Source organism: Entelurus aequoreus, linkage group LG02, assembly GCF_033978785.1.
Source record: "Entelurus aequoreus isolate RoL-2023_Sb linkage group LG02, RoL_Eaeq_v1.1, whole genome shotgun sequence".
Taxonomy (NCBI): Eukaryota; Metazoa; Chordata; class Actinopteri; order Syngnathiformes; family Syngnathidae; genus Entelurus; species Entelurus aequoreus.
This window is the reverse complement of record NC_084732.1, coordinates 80069990-80093188: the sequence shown is the minus strand read 5'-3', so window position 1 is coordinate 80093188 and position 23199 is coordinate 80069990. Positions and strand designations below refer to the sequence as shown.

The 23199-nt window shown below is 38.8% G+C and overlaps 1 protein-coding gene across 4 annotated transcripts in view; it reads left to right on the top strand.

Annotated features, from left to right (window-relative positions):
- The window catches only part of apip (APAF1 interacting protein), a 58231-nt gene extending 36534 nt beyond the window's left edge, over positions 1-21697 (top strand). For 2 of the 4 annotated variants that reach the window (XM_062033169.1, XM_062033191.1), the window contains exons 6-9: positions 559-694; positions 7254-7421; positions 7505-7646; positions 20370-21697. In XM_062033169.1, coding sequence (XP_061889153.1) covers positions 559-694; positions 7254-7421; positions 7505-7604 — 404 coding nt within the window. In that variant the 3' untranslated portion in view covers positions 7605-7646; positions 20370-21697. The remainder of the gene's footprint in view (positions 1-558; positions 695-7253; positions 7422-7504; positions 7647-20369) is intronic. The other 2 variants (XR_009823832.1, XM_062033183.1) reach the window with 2 other exon arrangements.
- Positions 21698-23199: the final 1502 nt, after the last annotated feature.

Genomic DNA, 23199 nt, shown 5'->3' with positions numbered 1-23199 from the left:
AATCATTGGCACTTTAATCTTAATAATCTTAATCTGTAATATTGACTTGAGCTACATGTGGAATCAGTGAATCAATGACAGTTGCCTTTTGTGTTTGCAGACGTCCACCCAGCTAAGGGGGAATGTCAGAGGATTTAATTGAAGGACTTAATTTATCATTACTTTCTAAACGACGACGGCGTGGCGAAGTTGGTAGAGTGGCCGGGCCAGCAATCGGAGGGTTGCTGGTTACTGGGGTTCAATCCCCACCTTCTACCATCCTAGTCACGTCCGTTGTGTCCTTGGGCAAGACACTTCACCCTTGCTCCTGATGGCTGCTGGTTAGCGCCTTGCATGGCAGCTCCCGCCATCAGTGTGTGAATGGGTGAATGTGGAAATACTGTCAAAGCGCTTTGAGTACCTTGAAGGTAGAAAAGCGCTATACATTTATCATTTATTATTTATCATAAATAAATGTTCCTTTCTAAATGGACATTCATGCATTAAGTTATTTTATATATGTTTTTCTTTTTTCAAGCATGGAACACCCTCAAACTCAAAATCTTAACTCTTCTACAGGGGCACAGGCAGTTATCCACACCCACTCCAAAGCTGCTGTCATGGCAACACTGCTGTACACTGGCAAGGAGTTCAGAATAACACACCAGGAGATGATAAAGGGGATCCGTAAGGGCACCACAGGCACCAACTATCGGTATGTAATCAAGATGGAACAATAAGGCTTTTTTTTACTTGTTGGTCAGTTAAGGATTATGTTGTATTCACAGCCTTTTAGGCCCCGTTTACAATGCACACCAAATCAGATTTTTTTTGCCCTCAAATGACATCGCTTAGATTTTTTTTGCCAGTCTAAATGCTCAAAAAGTGCTTCAAATCTGATCTTTTGGCATCAGATTCAGGCCACATCAGGAGGTAGTCCTGAGTCCGATTGGAATCTGATCGTTTCAAATGTGAATTTAGTCTAAACGCAATCCGACCTGTATGTGACCCGAATGTGTTTTTTTTCCGTCAGCTTTGGGCAAGCTGCGTCACTCGTGTGCGCCGGAAAGCCGCAGTCACCAGCGGAAATGGATATTTCATCACAACACCCGGTTTCAGTTTCTATTTAAAACGACTGAATTTTCGGTGCATCATTTGTCAATAGTAATAATAATAGGTTAAATGTATGAATATATATTTTGATTCCAAAGAAATAGCGATTGTTGAAAGCCTGGAATTGACGCTGTGGCGCATTTGCTTACATGTGAGTTGAAAAATATAGCTCCTGTAGATCCACGCTGATGTCTGTGTCTCCTCTAGTTAACAGCCATAAAAAGATTACAACCCTCCCAAATATATTACGCTATATGCATACATTCATACATTATCTTACTTTCATTTACTTTGAGGTAAAAAAACACACATTTTTAAGGTGTTGCGACTTTTATTTTATTTTGTGGTAGTAGCGGCTTCCCCCCGGTCAACTTCCTTTGTTTTCACTTTATCAAAGTGTGCATGCAAGTGACGTCGTGGCCACATTGGGGCCACAATGAGGCCTCTGCCCGTTTACACTGTAGTCTGATGAAAATACAATTTTACTTGCAGTGTAAACAGTCAGCTAGAAAAAATTAGATTTCAAAAATTTTTGATGTGGGCCACTTTGGCCTGGAGTGTAAACGTAGTCTTAGATTACACTAGGGTACTACTTGGTTACCAATTGAAAAAGTACAAAGCACCGCACTGGACAATGGCAGCTCTAAATTTATTAGGATTATCTTTAGAGATGTATATGCTTGTAATTAACTCCAGACTACTGTGCCACCACAGTAATATAACACAATTTAAAGGCCTACTGAAACCCACTACTACCAACCACGCAGTCTGATAGTTTATATATCAATGATGAAATCTTAACATTGCAACACATGCCAATACGGCCGGGTTAACTTATAAAGTGCAATTTTAAAATTCCCGCCACACTTCCGGTTGAAAAACTCCTTTGGATATGATTTATGCGCGTGACGTCACAAAAGCAACGGAAGTGGTTCGACCCCATCGGACCCGATAGAAAAGCCTCTTGTTTTCTTCGACAAAATTCCACAGTATTCTGGACATCTGTGTTGGTGAATCTTTTGCAATTTGTTTAATGAACAATGGAGACTGCAAAGAAGAACGTTGTAGGTGGGATCGATCGGTGTCTTAGCGGCTAAGTACAATACTGTAATATCTGTGATATTTGCATTAGTGTACTGTGTCTTTAAGGGTTTGGGGAACGCGCATGCGCGAGTGAGTTGGCGGAGAACTTGAGTGTGTGTGAGCGTGACTTTTGGCTAACAGCAGCTTGTGTATGTGTGTGCGTTACTTTTTGAACTACAACCAGTTACCGCTTGTTAATAAAGCGATTGAGCAATTTGTTTAATGGACAATGGAGACTGCAAATAAGAAAGTTGTAGGTGCGATCGGTGGGGCGGCGGACTACAGCAACACCAACACCAGGAGCTTGTGTTGTGTTTTGAGCAGGATATCAGACGCACTATGGTGAGTCTAGCTTTGGATTCCAAACATTTGATCGATTGCCCGTACGTGCGTGTCGATATGTGCATGTGACGTACGTAACTTTGGGGAAATATATGTTTCTTGCCGACTCTGATGGCGGCCGGGGTGTCGTCAAAAGCGTACAACGCCCGCCGCCGCATCTAAGTTAGCTACGCAGCTAGGTTAGCTTCTGTTTTTTTAGCTTCGCCAAGCGGAATATTATTAATCGTGTATTTACATGTTCATGGTTTAATAGTATTATTGATCTTCTGTCTATCCATCCAGTCAGGGTTTTTTTTAATTTAGTTTCTATCTGCATTTGAGACTGCTATGCTATCACGTTGGCTACGCAGCTATGTTAGCTTCTGTTTTTTTAGCTTCGCCAAGCGGAATATTATTAATCGTGTATTTACATGTTCATGGTTTAATAGTATTATTGATCTTCTGTCTATCCATCCACTCAGGGTTTTTTTTAATTTAGTTTCTATCTGCATTTGAGACTGCTATGCTATCGCGTTGGCTACGCAGCTAGGTTAGCTTTTGTTTTTTAGCTTCGCCAAGCGGAATATTATTAATCGTGTATTTACATGTTCATGGTTTAATAGTATTATTGATCTTCTGTCTATCCATCCAGTCAGGGTTTTTTTTAATTTAGTTTCTATCTGCATTTGAGACTGCTATGCTATCGCGTTGGCTACGCAGCTAGGTTAGCTTCTGTTTTTTTAGCTTCGCCAAGCGGAATATTATTAATTGTGTATTTACATGTTCATGGTTTAATAGTATTATTGATCTTCTGTCTATCCATCCAGTCAGGGTTTTTTTTAATTTAGTTTCTATCTGCATTTGAGACTGCTATGCTATCGCGTTGGCTACGCAGCTAGGTTAGCTTCTATTTTTTTTTAGCTTCGCAAAGCTGAATTATTAATCGTGTATTTACATGTTCAGTCACTGTGAATGTCCATTTCGCGTTCTCGACTCTCATTTTCAAGAGGATATAGTATCTGAGATGGTTTAAAATACAAATCTGTGATACACAATAGAAAAAGGAGAGAGTGGAATCCAATGAGCCAGCTTGTACCTAAGTTACGGTCAGAGCGAAAAAAGATACGCCCATCACTGCCTCTCAAGTCCTTCACTGTAATGTTCCTCATCTACGAATCTTTCATCCTCGCTCAAATTAATGGGGTAATCGTCACTTTCTCGGTCCGAATCTCTCTCGCTCCATTGTAAACAACGGGGAATTGTGAGCAGCACTACCGCTTGTGACGTCACGCTACTTCCGGTACAGGCAAGGCTTTTTTTTTATCAGCGAGCAAAAGTTGCGAACTTTATCGTCGATTTTCTTTACTAAATCCTTTCAGCAAAAATATGGCAATATCGCGAAATGATCAAGTATGACACATAGAATGGATCTGCTATTCCCGTTTAAATAAAAAAAATTCATTTCAGTAGGCCTTTAATGCCTCAAATCAAATCAATCAAAATGGAGCAATATTATCTATAAATGCTATTTTTGATAAAGCTTTTAAATTGGCTTTCATTTGATTTAACCCCTGATGTTGTGGATGGTCAGTGTACACTGGGCTGTCTTCAAATAGTCGAACATTTGATTCGGAGGAGTCTGTTTCAGACAGATTGAGATTGAGTACCTGCTGAGGTGTTGGGATAATAGATCAATTGCGTTCATCATGTCTTCTTTAAAAATTAGTAAAATATTTTTGTGTACAGACGTATAGTTTTTAGAGAATAAGAGAGAACTCTTACCTGTTACAATTTTGGCTGTTGCGTCAGCGTTCCCTGTCCTGGTGTGACGTGTCTAAAAACAGTTGGCCGTGTTTTGAACTCCAAAATCTATTTGTCGGAAAACACGAATTGTAGTAATGATGTTGGGGGGATGTTTGTATATCAGAGACGCAAGGCTAGTTGGCTCGTGCCGCTGTCAGAGGCAGAGCTCATCGTGCCACCACACGCCTCTGGCTGGCCAAATCCTGCTGTCGGCACCGGTGGAACTCTAATAAAATTGGACACTACGTGCGGCGAGGCAAGGTGTAGCTCTCCTCTGGCAAATGTAATGATCCTTCAACAGGTTCACCTTCAGAAACTTTGTTGCGACTCTAAGATCCTCTATTTAGTCAAGTTAGATGTCTTTTCGATGCTGCGCCAGAGCTAAACTATCCAATAGGGGTGTGGGAAAAAATCGATTCGAATTTGAATCGCGATTCTCACGTTGTACGATTCAGAATCGATTCTCATTTTTAAAAAATGTATTTTTTATTTTTTATTTATTTATTAAAATATTTTTTTTATATATATTTTTTAAATTAATCGATCCAACAAAACAATATACAGCAATACCAGTGTTTCCCACACATTCATTTATTTGTGGCGGCCCCCCACGAAAGAATTACGTCCGCCACAAATAAATAAATTAAAAAAAAAATATATATATATATTTTATTTTATTCTATTTTTTTATTTTTTTTGTCCTGTCCAGCTTCTTAGGCAAATCATATAGTTGATGTAGATGCCCACATAGGCTGTTCAGATTTACTTTACAAAAGAGAAGTGTAGGATACTTCTCTTGTTGCCTTATTTGTATTTGACCACTACTGTTTTCTGTTTATTTGTTACTGACTGTGGCAGGACACCTCTGCCTCTGTTTCACTTTATGTTGCTGGTATATAATATGGTTGTAGTAGTAGGTTAAAGTTAAAATATTTAGTATGCACTAATTAAAGGGGCAGAGCTTTAAGAGACATTTTAGCTTTTATGTTTTATAAGATATATTTTTTGTAAGAACCACAATTAATAAATATATTTCAGTGAATAACTTATTGTTCAAATCTGTATATAAATATGTACATAAAGTGTTGTAATTATATTGTAAAATGGATGGTTGGATGGACGTTTAAAACAAAACTGTTATTATTGATTAGTAAGTATACATTTTTTGAGCCTTTTTAGAGAAAATCATATCATTGATTGATTGATTGTAGTAAATTATGCAAATTACTCGATGATGTCATGGTGACCACGCCCATAACCACACCCATAGCCACGCCCCCACCACCACAGGTATCTTGGCAGTTTATGGGAAACACTGAATACCATAACAATGCAATCCAATTCCAAAACCAAACCCGACCCAGCACCACTCAGAACAGCAATAAACAGAGCAATTGAGAGGAGACACAAACACGACACAGAACTATCCAAAAGTAGTGAAACAAAAATGAATATTATCAACAACAGTATCAATATTAGTTACAATTTCAACATAGCAGTGATTAAAAATCCCTTATTGACATTATCATTAGACATTTATTTAAAAAGAAAAAGAAAAAAAAAGAACAATAGTGTCACAGTGGCTTACACTTGCATCACATCTCATAAGCTTGACAACACACTGTGTCCAATATTTTCACAAAGATAAAATAAGGCATATTTTTGGTTCATTTAATAGTTAAAACAAATGTACATTATTGCAATCAGTTGATAAAACATTGTCCTTTACAATTATAAAAGCTTTTTACAAAAATCTACTACTCTGCTTGCATGTCAGCAGACTGGGAAAGATCCTGCTGAAATCCTATGTATTGAATGAATAGAGAATCCTTTTGAATCAGGACAAATCATTTTTGAATCGAGAATCGTTTTGAATTGAAAAAAAATTGATTTTGAATCGAATCGTGACCCCAAGAATCGATATTGAATCGACTCGTGGGACACCCAAAGATTCACAGCCCTACTACCCAATCTCTATCCTGATTGTTTATTAGAGTAGTTAAAACATTTTTTAGGCGGAAAGAGTCACAAACTCAATCTCCTTTTTGTTAGCATTAATGAAAGACTATTCTTTTGATAAGTATCTTGAATTAACTGTGACATATTCACTGTATATGAGGTGGCGACTTGTCCAGGGTGTACCCCGCCTTCCGCCCGATTGAATGGATGGATGGATGCATGGATGGATATTCACTGTTTAGGTGATTGAGCTACATCCATGTGACATTTCAGACACCTCGTGCAGTCAGTAGAAGTACTCCATATTAATCACAATTTATTTTTCTCTTAAAAAACAATGCCATAGTTTGACTGATAATCGACTATGGCCAAATCAGTTTTGACTATTAAAATCCCTACTCGCAGACAGAGTGAACACTCACGCTTTGATATGATCACATCACTTTTAGATTCCTTTAAATATGCCACATCTTGTCTTACCGTTTTCAAATACCTTCCTGCCAATATTGGTAATATTCCTACACGCCATTTCTGTATTTTGACATTTCAAAGTATTTGCAGTAAAGTTAGTGTTGTGGAGCACTAGGCTCGTTTTATTTGCATCACATACAATAGAATGATAATAAATGGTCTCCATTTAAAGCATTTTTCTTTCTCCTTTTTTAAGGTACTCACAGAACTTTTACAACATTGGCTCATAACCAAGTGTTGCTATGCACTCTATGATGTTTTGAGGATTGAGGGGAGGTATGGCATTGATCTGATCAGTTACTTCACAGCTTTTCTATGACATACTCCACCCTCCTAAAATCAAATCTGCATAAAGTTTTGAAGAATTTTTATTTTGGTCTCATGCTCATATGGAACCATAAAATGCGATTTGATCTCTTCACTTGACTGACTGTGTGACAGGACAGTGTCAAGCTTCGAGGTGAATAGCTGTCAAGTGTGGCTGACACTTACTGATGGGTGAAATGTCTTATTGTGTGCTGCAGCTATGATGACACCCTGGTGGTGCCTATTATTGAGAATACCCCGGAAGAGAAGGACTTGAAAGGACGAATGGTTCAGGCTATGGACGAATACCCTGATTCATGCGCCGTCCTCGTTCGGAGACATGGTGTCTATGTGTGGGGCGAGTCTTGGGAAAAAGCCAAAACCATGTGAGCATTTACCGCTCAGTACTTTCAACTTTGAGAATCTTGTTAACTTCAAGCATTTGCATGTCATTGTCTGTGTTTTGTAGGTGTGAATGCTACGACTACCTGTTTGATATCGCTGTCCAGATGAAGCAGTGTGGACTGGACCCTTCAGCGCTTCCAGTAGAAGAGAAAGGAATAGTTTGACATTTACTGGCACCATTTTAAAGAGACATTTGTTCAAAAAAGGTCAGTGAACTTCAATCATGGAGCAGATTTTAATCATTTTCCTTTCACGTCAGCCCTCCACAATTCTAATGGTGATTGCCGATTCAGAGTTGAAGGCATGTGATCCGGAAGGACCTGAAGGGTTATGGTCTCGCACACTGTGGGGAAAATCACTGTCTTTAGCGTGAACATACTGTTATAAGTCAGTTGATCTGCGCTGATGATGGCTTGCGTTTACCTACATTGATGAACAAAAAAATATAATCATCGCATTGATCATGAACACACTTTGATTAATCATGCAATTTATTTTGACTGTACAAGCTCTTTTTTACTTTAACCGCTATATGGTCAATGATCAGATCAATGCATATGTCAGTGCAATATTGAGTGAGGAGACTCCAACTGGTGTGCTTCCTGGCAAATTCACTCCAAAATTACAGTCTTAAAGAACCAAAGATAATACTGTGACTAAGTTTTGTGCAAATACTTGCAAAACATTAAAATACGTTACTGGATGACATTCTGACAGTAAAATGGCATGTGCGTACAAATATTCGGGTCTTTTCTTCAGCAAATGTTATATATGTATATATACACACACACCTTTCAGGTAACCATCCTTGGTTAAGTTAAAGGAACACGCACAGTCAAAATATATTGTGTGATTAATCTGTGTATATACATGATTTATGCCATAATTTTTTGTAATTAATCACGAGTTCACTCGTTATTTTTGACAGACCTAATAAATAAATTATTACATATAAATATATATACAGTATATATATATATATATATATTTATATATACACTATATACCGTATTTTTCGGACTATAAGGCGCACTTAAAATCCTTTCATTTTCTCAAAACTCAACAGTGCGTCTTATGACCGGGTGCACCTCATGTATAGAATCATTTTGGTTGTGCTGACCGACCTCGAAGCTATTTTATTTGGTACATGGTGAAATGATAAATGTGACCAGTAGATGGAAGTCACACATAAGAGATAAATGTAGACTACAATATGATGCCAGTCACACATAAGAGATAGTGTAGACTGCAAAATGACTCAAGTAAACAACACCAAAAATTGTATATGTTCCACTGAAAATATAGAACATTACACACGGCGCTAAAAATCTATCAAAATGTTTTAGTACGACTTTGGTAAGCTATGAAGCCGCACCGCATGATGGATTGTACTGTGCTTCAACATACGAGTATTATTATGGTTTGTGTATAAGGTAAGACATATCTGGCGTTTTGTTTCGCAATATTATGCAAAAGCAACTTTTCTTACCTTCTGGTACCTGCTGATCTGTAATTGGGATTTGCATAAGTCCTGAAAATTTGCGCGCGTCCGCCTTTGTAGTCCGTGACAACACCGTAGTTGATAAGCTTCTTCTTTTTCTCTATCTTCTTGTCATGGGACATTTATCCTCCGCTGTTGCCATTTGTAATATAAAGTAGTGTAAAGTTTTTACTTATGTCTGTCAGTAAACTTGCCATGAAAGCGCTAAAACATACCGGTGTAGTAAGTTTACATTATTCACTCAAGGAACTTTAGTTATTAGAGAGTTCCTGTCTGACATTTTTTCACGGGACACATTTCCGGCGTTGTTGAGCCAAGGATGAGGAGATGCTGCTCTGTTATTGATTTAAGTAAAGTCTGAATGTCATTAAAACAGTTAGCTCCATCTTTTGAAACTTCTTCCACTCCCGTCCTTGCACGCTACACCGCTGCAACAAAGATGGCCGAGAAAAGACGCTGCCGAAGGTGAGCCACGTAAATAAGACCGCCCACAAAACGGCACATCCTGAAGCGACTGTCAGAAAGCAGCTTGAAGATGATCTGTAAAACATCATCTATGTAAAATTTTGACCAAAGAACCACCATTACATGTTATGTAGACCACAAGGAAGTGTTTTACATTTAGAAAAAATAATAATAATGTGACCCCTTTACTGCGCCCTATAATCCGTTCCGCCTTTTGTATGAAAATAGACCTGACTAGACCAGCTCATCGGCAGTGCGCCTTATAATCCGGTGCACCCTATGGTCCGGGAAATACGGTATATATGTATGCAGTAAAACAATGTATTTAAAAAATTGTGTTTTTAAATTTAATGAGGAATTAAAGGATGCACTGTATGTAGGTTGTGTGTAGGTTTCATACACCAATGTATCATACATCAAAACAATATGCGTAAATAAGGCTTGACCTAAATTATGGCTTTTCTGTTGCACAACACCGTGTCACTTGTAGGTGAGTGGCTCTTGTGCAGGCCTCAACAACTGCAAGTATCCCCTTGCACAGCATGCCTCTAATCCCCTGCTTACTCAAACTACAGTTGTCCCTTCACAGAGCTCCGTCTGCATTTCCCGTTTCCATTTCCTCTACCACTGTATCTGCTCCAAACAGACCGCAGCCAAATATGTCACCGGCTTATTTGAATTGTTCGAATCCTGAAATGTTCCCTAAACTCGTATTGATGAGGGATGCCAAAAAAGATTTAACACTCGCTCATAAATTGAAATGACATCGTGATGCCCAATAAAAAAACAAAAAACGAACGACGAGTTGTCGCAGTTTTGTTTACTTTGATGTGTTTGTGCTCGTGGGTGACTTGCTAAGGAATTATCATTTAAAGCAGAAGAGAGAGAAAAAGACAATCCCTCAAGCGTGCAGATATTACAAAGTCAGGCTTCCCTGTCAGTGATTATGTGCATTTCAAATTTTAATATACGTCTTATCTGTTGACATTCATATTTATGACTTATTTCAACAACTCCTGCATTACAAAGGACTGTGGAATGTACTTCATGGGACTTTTGAGAGTTTAGAACAGTACAGTACAGTTTCAAAACTGCAGAAAATGAGAGCAATATGTGGGTTACCACATCTTCGTGAAGCCTATCCACAATTGTATTATCCATTTACGAACCTAATTTGTTCTTCAACAGGTTTCGTAATTACAAAAGTTTGTATATTGAAGCACATTTCTCCATAAGCAACAATGTAAATATGAATTACGGGTTCAAATCGCAATACTCCTTAACTTCAACAGCCAAGTTGCAAGAATGATTAAGAATATAAAAATAAAAAAATCTGTTTTACCTTGTCGGTTAATCTTCATAGCGTGCAGTGGAAAGTAGGAGAAAGAGCCAGTGTCGACAACGCTGTGGATACTTCCTGAATGCTTGAAACCACACATTGCCTGTCTGTGACTTTCTTTGGACTCATACTGAGCTAGCAAAACTAGAAAAATGCTGTAAAAAGCTAAAAAACACTTAAAAAGCACACAGTAGCTAACTGTGCTGACTGAATTAGCACGAGAGTGCAATCTGGGCACAAATGGCTGTGCTGCGAGGCACACAACGGATGGGTGAACACTGAGACAATCTTTGTACACCAAGGCATATTTTTATTTGGTCAGTGGCTCGTAAATGGAAAAGTTCTTACAATGAAGTGACTAGGGATTTGAGACACCTTTTTAGCAATATGGGTTATTACTACAAACTGGAAATTAATGCACTTCTAATTACTTAACTGTGAGGTCATTTCCATGCTATCATATCAAGCAATACAATACACCACTCACAAACAGTTAGGGAACATGTCTGACTGTTCAATGTTTTAGTACTTTTTGCATAACTTGCAAATATAAATATCTCACTTTCATGAGTTGACCTGCATATTTCACAGAATATCAATTACGTGCCTTTTGGTGACTTTGTGTGTGTGTCTGTTCCAATCTGCCGATGACGCACTAGCTTGATCTGCTAGTCCAGGGGTCGGCAACCCGCGGCTCCGGAGCCGCATGCGGCTCCTTGACCACTCTGATGCGGCTCAGCTACATACATGCCGACCCCCCCCGATTTTCCAGGAGATTTATGGATGTCAGTGGCTCTCATAAATTACTCCCAGGGAAAAAATAATCCTATTTACACTATAATTACTAAATAAAGGGCGTGCCCTAATTGCACTGCAGTAATTGTCCTCTATAGCATTTACATACAGTGTGCTAGTCCAGCCACATGTTGCATGTTGTTATTACTTGCACACACAGGAGACAGCAAAGCATACTTACTCATCAGCCACACAGCTTACACTGACGGTAGCCGTATCAAACAACTTTAACATTGTTACGTTACAAATATGCGCCACACTGTGAACCCACACCAAAAAAGAATCAAAAACACATTTCTGGAGAACATCCCACCGTAACACAACATAAACACAACACAACCATTACCCAGAATCCCATGCAGCCCTAACTCTTCCGGTCTACATTATACACCCCCGCTACCACCAAATCCCCCCACACATCAACCCCCCCCCGCCCCCCCCCCCCTCTCCGTGCGTTGGTTGAGCGGAAGAGTTAGGGCTGCCTGGGATTCTGGGTATTGGTACCGTCAGTGTAAGATGTGTGGCTGCTGAGTTAGTACGCCTTGCTGTCACTTACGTGAGCAAGCTGAAATTGCATTCTACGTGTGGTCGAGCAGGTACACTGTTAGGGCAGACTGTAGAGGGCGCCAAATGCAGTGTCATCACGCTGTGATATTCGGGAGTCTCCCGGGAAAAGTGAGAGGGTTGGCAAGTATGACGCTATCAAGCGCCATTAGTTCAAAACTCGCGGGCTGCACTAACATCAAATTTCCACATTAAAGTGCGTGCCGGTGCGTGTGTCGGAGACCCCTGGTTAACATAGCACAAAGCATTTAAGCTTTGTATGCAGTGTTTTTCATTTTCATTTTTTTTTTGTGGCTCCCATTACTTTCTTTAATTTGTGAAACTTGCCAAAATGGCTCTTTGAGTGGTAAAGGTTGCCGACCCCTGTGCTAGTCAGTGTCTTGGTCTCATAATGTTAAAAATGTGAACAGCTTGATGAAGAAAATGTTTATATAACAATTGTAACTAAAACAAGGAATGCATTGTTATACTTATTGCACTGCAAAAAGTCAGTGTTCAAAAACAAGAAAAAATATACAAAAATTAGGGGTATTTTATTTGAACTAAGCAAAAGTATCTGCCAATAGAACAAGAAAATTTGGCTTGTCAAGACTTTCCAAAACAAGTAAAATTAGCTAACCTCAATGAACCCAAAAATACCTTAAAATAAGTATATTCTCACTAATAACAAGTGCACTTTTCTGGGTAGAAAAAAAAGAGACATTTTTGCTCAATATGTTGAAAAATATTCTTAAATTAAGTAAATGCCAGTGCCTTTATCTTGACATAATGATATGCTCTCGGCATTATGATTTTTTTTTTCATGCTTGAAGTAAGAAATTATTACTTTAAAAAAGTAGTTTTATACTTGTGAGTGTTGATGACACAGCTTTGCAACAGTTGATATTCTAGTTCCAAGCATGTTTTACTCAATATAGGTCATAAAATCTAAGCTACAAGCTATAATATCTTACAGAGATAATTTAGGACCAAAACCCTTAAAACAAGTAAAAAACTCCAACTTAAAATCCGCTTAGTGAGAAGAATTATCTTATCAGACAGAAAATAAGCAAATATCCCCCTTATTTGAGATATTTATTCTTACTTAGATTTCAGTTTTTGCAGTGTGACCGCACACTTCGGATGTCACGATACAACTTGGTTCGGAGCAATGGTCGATATCAATATTAATCCGATGAAATCTCATCACAAATATCATCACATAATTTTATTATTTTGTAGTGTAGAATGTTAGAAGAGGCCTGATCATGTGAAATTACGTAAACAGAGAACAATAGTAGGTATGTAACGCACTACCCAACTGCAATTTGTTTGCTTTCGGTCTCCCCTAGAGGGGGGGGGGGGGGGTTACCCACATATGCGGTCCTCTCCAAGGTTTCTCATAGTCATTCACATTGACGTCCCACTGGGGTGAGTTTTCCTTGCCCTTATGTGGGCTCTGTACCGAGGATGTCGTTGTGGCTTGTACAGCCCTTTGAGACACTTGTGATTTAGGGCTATATAAATAAACATTGATTGATTGATTGATTGATTTGAGTGTAATGATAGGAATTAATTCCCAACGGCCTGATGAAGAATCCTATTAAAAGCAAAGCAATTTTTCCCATCAATCCAATGTTAAGACCTGCTCAGTGGCCTTGTGGTCAGAGTGTCCGCCCTGAGACTGGAAGGTCGTGAGTCATACCAAAGACTAAAAAATGGAACCCATTGCCTTCCCACTCAGCATCAAGAGTTGGAATTGGGGCACGGCCATTGCTGCTGCTCACTGCTCCCCTCACCTCCCAGGGGGTGAACATGGGGAGGATAATTTCACCACACCTCGTGTGTGTGTGACTATCGTTGGGACTTTAACTTTAACAAAGAACACATCATATACAAAATAATTATAGCTTTACATGCAGAAAACAACGTGAAATTCATATAGATGACAAAATAAACGGGTGACTTTTACTTAATAAAAGTAAATGACTTTTACTTTTAATCAAGTCTCTAGTTAGTGGTGATGAGCAGAGAGGGAGGAGGGTTCTTTGTTGAATTCAATAGTGTTTCCCGCCTTCTTTATCAAAGCTATCATTCTTTGGCCCAGGGGTGGATTGTTTTATAGTCGTACTAAGTAAAAAAAAAAAGTATTTATGGACTGGGCTTGACTTACGTTGTCTTTATTTTGAAGTGAGGTGGTAATTAGATTTATGGCGACACCTAATGGTCTCAGTAATTCATCAGGTTAATCTCATGACGCTGTAAATTGAATGATGCGGACACGTTTGTTACTGGATACCTTCTGATGCACTTCAGCCTTGGAGACTTGTAAGCAGAGGTGGGGGACATAATCGATTTTTAGACGCATCTTAATTCGGACTTGGACGATTATATAATTGATAAGTAAACGTCAATAATTAATTAATTTATTGTAAATAAAGTAATGCAGACAGTTCTAAAATGTGGCTGACCATAGCAAGCCACCTCAGAGAGAGATCCCACCAACTCCTTTATTGTTGGGCATGTATGTGTCAGTTTTGCTCACATTTTCATTGATTTAATGAATGTGGGAATTAATATAACTTTCTTATTAAAAATGCGCTGTTATTTAAAGTTGGAAGTGAAAAATGCTGATTTAGTGAAAGAAATGTAAAATTGCATCAATATACATAAATTAAAGATGCATCAATAATCGTTTTTTTAGTCGAATCGTAGCTCTTGAATTGTAATCTAATTGTGAGGTTCCCAAAGATTCCCACCTCTATTTGTAAGTAATAATCAAACGAGGATTTTTTGATACTTGTTTACATTGACAAATGTGTATTACTGTTCAATTAAGGACACTTAAGGGTTGCACAAAGAATCAATTCAAATACGAATCGCGATTCTTATTCACCCAGATTATAAAATCGACTCATAATTTTCAAAATTCGATTTGAAAAAAAGTTTATAATTTTTTTATAAGAATCACTTTTTAAATAAAAAATATGTTTTTAGTCCAAGAGCTTTTCTAACTTGGAACCTGTTGTGACTATTTTTATACCAAATAATACATTGCGGGAATCAGTTTGAATCGAGAATGGTGTTCAATCGAGAATCGATTCTGAATCGAAACGTCACCCCAGGAATTGGACTCAGATGGAATCGTTAGGTCCCCAAAGATTCACACTCCTACTTATTCCGTATGTCTGGCTTGTGTGATATTGTGTACTTACCTGTCGTGTAGCTGCTCGCTCTTATTGTCTACCGCAGAGCTGGGCAAATATTTTGACTCGGGGGCCACATTGACAGATACAATTTGTCTGAAGGGGCCAATGTGTATGTGTGTATAAATTATATATACACATTTAGCTGTAAAAATCTGCTGTACAGTATGTGTCTTTGGGTCCCTTTTTTTCCAGGAACACTAATACCAAAAGTCACAATGTCCGATAGAGTTCTAAAAAAAGTTATGACAGACCACCTCAAAAAAAACGGAATGGAATTTTACAGTTTTTAACTGAATATTACACCCAAAATGTCAATAAAAATAAAGGAAAGTGGGATTCACAATATTAACTATGAACAATAAAACACTGAATATTAACAACATATGAACATCGCTCCTCTTTTACTTCTCAGACCAACAAAACACAACCAAAATTAAAAAAAACAGCACAATATGAATGCAAAGTGTAATAAACACCTACAATATGATATATTATCACTTTTATATAGAAATGTGTTGTAAAAATGTTCTTCCGCATCTGTTCCTGACACATGCGTTTTGGGCTGGCTGCTCTGAATACAAACTCTGCGTTGTTCCTCGTCTGAGCTGCTGTGACGTAGATTGCCGTGATAACTCGTATAACACTCAAAAGCGCAGATTTCAACTATTGAAATACATTTTATAGTCCAAGACTTACAGTCATTGAAAAACAGCACTGAACATCATAATGGCGGCTACAGTTTTGATGTTAAAGGTCTAAAAAAAATTATGTAGAACGTCCGGCATGCCGGATTGAAAATCTTAATGGGCCGCATCTGGCCCGCGGGCCGTATTTTGCCCAAATCTGGTCTACCGCCTACCATGCACTTTGTGTGCTTATTGGAGGACATTTAGATCTTAACTGGCTGTCTAGTTTTGCACAAGCACTGCAGGACTGCACGTGTCTGCGCTTATATCAGGGGTGTCCAAACTGCAGGTAATTGTTTACCGGCCCGCCACACATTCTGCAAAAATTGCAAAATTGATAATATTGCAAACATTTAAAAAAAGTGGAATGAGGTGAAATCTAACAAGAACAAGTTGCAATGTTGACACAAAGCTGCCATGCAGGCTGTTTTTTCTTTTGTCTTTATTTTTCTTTTTTTTGCCATTGCTAAAAAAAAAAAAAGACTACAAATCTATGTTATAATGAATTATTACTTAAAAATATCTCTTTAAAATGTTTTATGTGGTAAAAATATTGCATATATTGTGTGGTTGCCATATAACAACATCAAAGTTTTATTTGACAAAACAGCATAAAACAAACAAAATAATAGTTCAAACGTAAAATCGACAGATATATCTGAAGTTGATCTCGTAATTTAAGTGTTAAAAGTAAAAAAAAACTAATAAAAATGTATCACTTTATGAGTGGGGGACCTTTTGGATCCCAAATATATTTAGTAGGATTTTATTTAACTTTTCACTGTGATTACTCAAAAATATTAAATAATTAAAATCAATGGTGTCCTGCATTATTGATCTTTTAAGGCTCTAATTACTAAATACTGCATATTTCAGTTTTACTATAAAAAACCAAGTTGTCTTTGACAGAAAACCTTTTTTTTTTTACTTTATATCAACCTCAAGTTGATATAGAGATTTACTGTAAGCGTTAAATAAAAAATAATAATAATAATTTGACTTATTTTTAACAGTTTAATGACTGAGACCCTTTATAGTCCACGGGAGCCCTAAAGGTTAAAAAAAAAAAAAATAATCCATATATTTTGTTAAGGTTTAAAAATGAAAAATATCAAAATGGCCCCCGCATGCTTAAATTTTTCCGTGTACGGCCCTCAGTGGAAAAAGTTTGGACACCCCTGGCTTATATCATCCGATACATGTTTTTTTTTTTTGCTGGTATCAGACCAATATCAATTAAGGATCAGGAGGCACCATCACACCTCCTTTGTGAATGTTGTTGTTCAGTTCCTTGTTAGAGAACAAGCTGTGCAATAAGTAGTGACCATTCGACATTTTACTCTATACCCCTATTGCCATACTTGCCAACCCTCCCGATTTTCCCGGGAGACTCCCGAATTTCAGTGCCCCTCCCGAAAATCTCCCAGGGCAACCATTCTCCCGAATTTCTCCCGATTTCCACCCGGACAACAATATTGGGGGCATGCCTTAAAGGCACTGCCTTTAGCGTCCTCTCTCACCTGAAACCTTCACCCCTTAACAGCCCTATGCTGTCCAGGTGTCCACTTTTCCTCCATATAAACAGCGTGCCGGCACAGTCACAAAATAATGTAGCGTTTGACGGGTTTAACATTTGTCTTTACTCGAAGATATCAAGAAATGCTGACACGTTATATGATCTTTTAACTAGTTTAATGATAACATTATTTTCAAATGGTAAATGGGTTGTACTTGTATAGCGCTTTTCTACCTTTTTAAGGAACTCAAAGCGCTTTGACACTATTTCCACATTCACCCATTCACACACACACATTCACACACAGATGGCGGGAGCTGCCATGCACGCCGCTAACCAGGCCCATCAGGAGCAAGGGTGAAGTGTCTTGCTCAAGGACACAACGGACATGACCAGGATGGTAGAAGGTGGGGATTGAACAAGTAACCCTCAGATTGCTGGCACGGCCACTCTCCCAACTTCGCCACGCCGTCCCCCCCACACACACAAGTTAATGCAAGGCATACTTGGTCAACAGCCATACAGGTCACACTGAGGGTAGCCGTATAAACAACTTTAACACTGTTACAAATATGCGCCACACTGTGAACCCACACCAAACAAAAATGACAAACACATTTCGGGAGAACATCCGCACCGTAACACAACATAAACACAACAGAACAAATACCCAGATCCCCTTGCAGCACTAACTCTTCCGGGACGCTACAGTAACATCTACGGCTTTTGGAGCTCAGTGCACAACTGCACACGCGACAAGAAGGAGACGAAGCAGAAGATCGAAGAAGAGACATAGCGACGACGAGTAAGAAGAAGAAATAGGCTTGCAAGTTCCAAAATGATTGGAAAAAATTATTTCATTTCATCCAGGACAGCTCGAAGGGGAAGGGGTATGCTGCCTACACCTCAAACCCCGCCCCCCCCCCAACCACGCCCCCCCCCAAATCCCGCCCCCGCAACCACGCCCCCAACACCAACCGCCTCCCCCCCTCATTACCCAATCTCCCGAATTCGGAGGTCTCAAGGTTGCCCTATTGCACAAGTAGTGCATAATCATAAAGCATGGGGGCCGCGATTGCAAAAAAAGTAGGTCAAACCCAACATTCATGTGAGCTAAAATCATGACTCAACTAACGTATTTGTCTGTTTTCTTAAGCAAACAAAACAAAAAAAAGCCTGTAAGCCTTCAATGAGGCAGTCTTAAATTCCTCCCTTCACGTTTGCTCTCTATTTGAACTCCCTCAAAAAGCTAATTTCTTAAAAAATTTACATTTTTTTTTTTTTTATCCTTACACTCACTGCTCTGGGGCCGGTGTACGTGTTTGGTAGTGCTCATTAATTGGCACGGTACGCATCATGTCCACTGGAGAAATTCTTATTTTTCCCAAGTGTTTTCAATTAGGTAAGAAATGTATGACAAGAGCTGTAGTGGCACCACTCAACCCATAAATTACTCTTCAAGTCGCATTAATGTGTTTGCCACTGATGTCTCAGGAGAGAAGAGAACTCTCATTGCCGCATCATATTTTCAGAGAAACCGATTCCGCTGCAGACGCGTATATAACTTTTATGTAGACTAAAAGACTTGTGGTGGTGTTTGTGGTGATGTCATTTCACAGACAATAGCTTCGTACAGGTACTTTGTGTGTCTTACACTTTATTTTGAAAAAATAAGGAAAAATCTGTTTTGTGTTATTAGCATCAACATTTCAACTTTTTCAATACACCTGTTTGCTCTTTTAGTCCACCGTCTTGAGTTTCCAATAATTTCTACAACTCTTTATTTTTTGTGATAGAATGATTGGAGCACATACACTACCGTTCAAAAGTTTGGGGTCACATTGAAATGTCCTTATTTTTAAAGGAAAAGCACTGTACTTTTCAATGAAGATAACTTTAAACTAGTCTTAACTTTAAAGAAATACACTCTATACATTGCTAATGTGGTAAATGACTATTCTAGCTGCAAATGTCTGGTTTTTGGTGCAATATCTACATAGGTGTATAGAGGCCCATTTCCAGCAACTATCACTCCAGTTTTCTAATGGTACAATGTGTTTGCTCATTGGCTCAGAAGGCTAATTGATGATTAGAAAACCCGTGTGCAATCATGTTCACACATCTAAAAACAGTTTAGCTCGTTACAGAAGCTACAAAACCGACCTTCCTCTGAGCAGATTGAGTTTCTGGAGCATCACATTTGTGGGGTCAATTAAACGCTTAAAATGGCCAGAAAAAGATAACTTTCATCTGAAACTCGACAGTCTGTTGTTGTTCTTAGAAATGAAGGCTATTCCACAAAATTGTTTGGGTGACCCCAAACTTTTGAACGGTAGTGTAGTTGTTGGTCACAAAAAACATTCATGAAGTTTGGATCTTTTATGAATTTATTATGGGTCTACTAAAAATGTGAGCAAATCTGCTGGGTCAAAAGTATACACCCCCATACCATCACAGATGCTGGCTTTTGAACTTTGCGCCTATAACAATCCGGATGGTTCTTTTCCTCTTTGTTCCGGAGGACACGACGTCCACAGTTTCCAAAAACAATTTGAAATGTGGACCCGTCAGACCACAGAACTCACTAAACGATAAATCAAAGCAGCGGAATATAATTTGAAGCTCTTTTTTCCAATCAAAATAATCCATTTACGAAGCCCGAAATCATTATACCATTTGTAAAGTGGATGCGCAAGTTTGATTGGTTATACAATTCCTCTTACTTAAGCAAGACTGAAATAACACATGGTGTCCTTAAAGTCTCTTTACAATTTAAAAAAATGTGTGGCAATGTCAGTTGACAAGATGTCTTAACCAGATTTGTTCTATTTGAATCAGTGTGTCATTAAAGTTTGTGATCACTTTTGTCTTTCAGTTTTCCATTCCATCGCCACCATTGATGAGGCTACGCTACTGCGAACACGGCGAGAAATTGGGTACCGTCTTGGTGTGCTTCGTGCAACTAGTGGTGCCCGTATAGACGTGTATTTAATGAGGTTAAAAACAAACAAAAAAACTTTGACAACCACTGATTACATTCGAACAAATCTAGTCAACTGCCTTTGTAATGTATTTTTAAAATGGTTAAAGAGACTTTATGGACACCCTGTACGTCCAGGTTCAATATAAATATAAACCTCCCCCAATACTTGGTTAAATATCTCTTAGCAAGTCTGTAGGGCAGTGGTTCTTAACCTGGGTTCGATCGAACCCTAGGGGTTCGGTGAGTCGACTCGTCGTGTAAATAAAAACTTCTCCCTATCGGCGTATTACGAATACGGCAACAGCAGAAGTCACACTGATTTGCAGGTGTGTAATTTGTTGTGAGTTTATGCACTGTGTTGGTTTTGTTCTTTGAACAAGGTGATGTTCATGCACGGTTCATTTTGTGCACCAGTAAAAAAAACATGGTAACATTTTAGTATGGGGAACATATTCACCATTAATTAGTTGCTTATTAACATGCAAATTAGTAACATATTGGCTCTTAACTAGTCAGTATTAAGTACTTATTAATGCCATGGCATTATTATAACCCTAACCCTCTAACCCTGACGCTAACCCTAACCAAATAACTGTAAATTAAGTCTTTGTTACTTAGAATATGTTCCCCTAGTGTCCAAATAACTCTAAATTAAGTCTCTGTTACTTAAAATATGTTCCCCATACTAAAGCGTTACCAAAAACATATAACTTTGTCTTGAATTTGAAAAAAAACCTAAACATTTCATTTTTCACTAAAGAAGGGTTCGGTGAATGCGCATATGAAACTGATGGGGTTCGGTACCTCAAACAAGGTTAAGAACCACTGCTGTAGGGGCTTTGTGAAGGCCAATCCAGAAACGTAATTTGTCCAATTGGAACACATGTCCTTCTTTGTGATCCCACCCGTTGTAGACAATGTCTCAGTACCACTGGCAGCAACAAAGGCACCACCTTGCTTAACAGTTGCTACAGTGTTCAGTCGAGCTTGACTATGTCCTTTTTTGTCTTTTTTTTACTTGTCTGGCACCTTCTCAGTTGGTGGCGATGTGAGCTATCAGCGGCTGTGGACAATCACACTGATCTTGCAGCAGTTTCCCACTTCACAGTATAGTCTAGGAGGCCATTTTCTTTCTATCTGGAGGCGATTGTATGGTTCTTCTTCCAGACCATTACACTGTACATTTTTAAATAAACACCGGTGTTATTAAAATGTTTAATCTGATCAATCACAGGGTTGCTGTGGATTCCTTTTAATTAACCACATATTAACGGTGTTCCGTTTTGCTTGAGCAAAGAGACTGAAGAAAGAAGGGAATTTACAGAATCAACATTTTAGATAGATAGATAGTAATTTATTGATTCCTTCAGGAGAGTTCCCTCAGGAAAATTACAATTCCAGCAGCAGTGTACAGAATTGAGATCAAATTTAAAAAGTAAATAATGGGGCATAATAATAGAAAAATATTACAATGAGAATCAAAATATAACAGTAAAATAAGAATATAACAAGAGAAACTAGGCAGTAGTGACCATGTTACGAAAAAGTATTGCACTGTTATTGTTTTGCATCCCCTGTCATTCTAGTACCTCCCTCCCCCCCATAGAGGAGTTGTACAGTCTAATGGCGTGTGGGACAAAGGAGTTTTTTAGTCTATTAGTCCTGCACTTGGGATGAAGCAGTCTAGCACTGAACAGGCTCCTCTGGCTACTGGTAACGGTATGCAGAGGGTGACTGGCATCATCCAGGATGCTCACTAGTCATCATGTTTATGTTAACAAAAAACTGTTTTTCTAAACAGACATTTCCCCACATTAATGTTGATAAGGATGGGCGTAATATAGAGGGGTTCAGAATTTTCCCACTAGTGTTTTCCCGATTCCAACATTTTGGTACCGGTACAAGTGTTATAGCTTCACCTGTATCGTTACTTTGCGTCTGTTCTCCCTTTTCTGTCTACACACTGTGTCTGCTTGTAAGTACTCTGTGACTGTGCGCTGCCGAACATGCTCCTCTGCTCGCAAAACCAGCAATGTCATGACGTGACAACAACGGGGGATCGGAGGGTGGGTTGTACTTTTTAGAGGCGGTATAGTACCGAATATGATTCATTAGTATCGCAGTACTATACTAGTACCGGTATACCGTACAACCCTATTTCCCACAATGCATTGCTGTTGGCCGTATTAGAAGGCTTGGTTTGTATCACAGCCATTGTTGCTGGTTATTCAAGTAGTGATACTAATTATGTGCCATTGTCAACTACCACAATCGAGAAGCTGTAATAGCTGCAAAAGGTGGATTTGAACCCTATGGGTTAGGAATGGGATGGCACTTCAAGTTCATATGTGAGTCAAGGCAGGTGGCCAAATACTTTTGGCAATATAGTTTATGTTTTAGCATACTTGCCAACCCTCCCGGTTTTACCGGGAGACTCCCGGTATTCAGCGCCTCTCCCGATAACCTCCCGGCAGAAATTTTCTCCCGATAAACTCCCAGAATTCAGCCGGACCTGAGTGGGGACAGCAGCGACAGTCTGTTTTCACGTCCGCTTTCCCACGATATAAACAGTGTGCCTACCCAATCACGTTATAACTGTAGAATGATCGAGGGCGAGTTCTTGGTTTCTTATGTGGGTTTATTGTTAGGCAGTTTCATTAACGTCCTCCCAGCGCGGTAACAACACACAATAACAGCAGTCACGTTTAGTCTACCGTAAAGC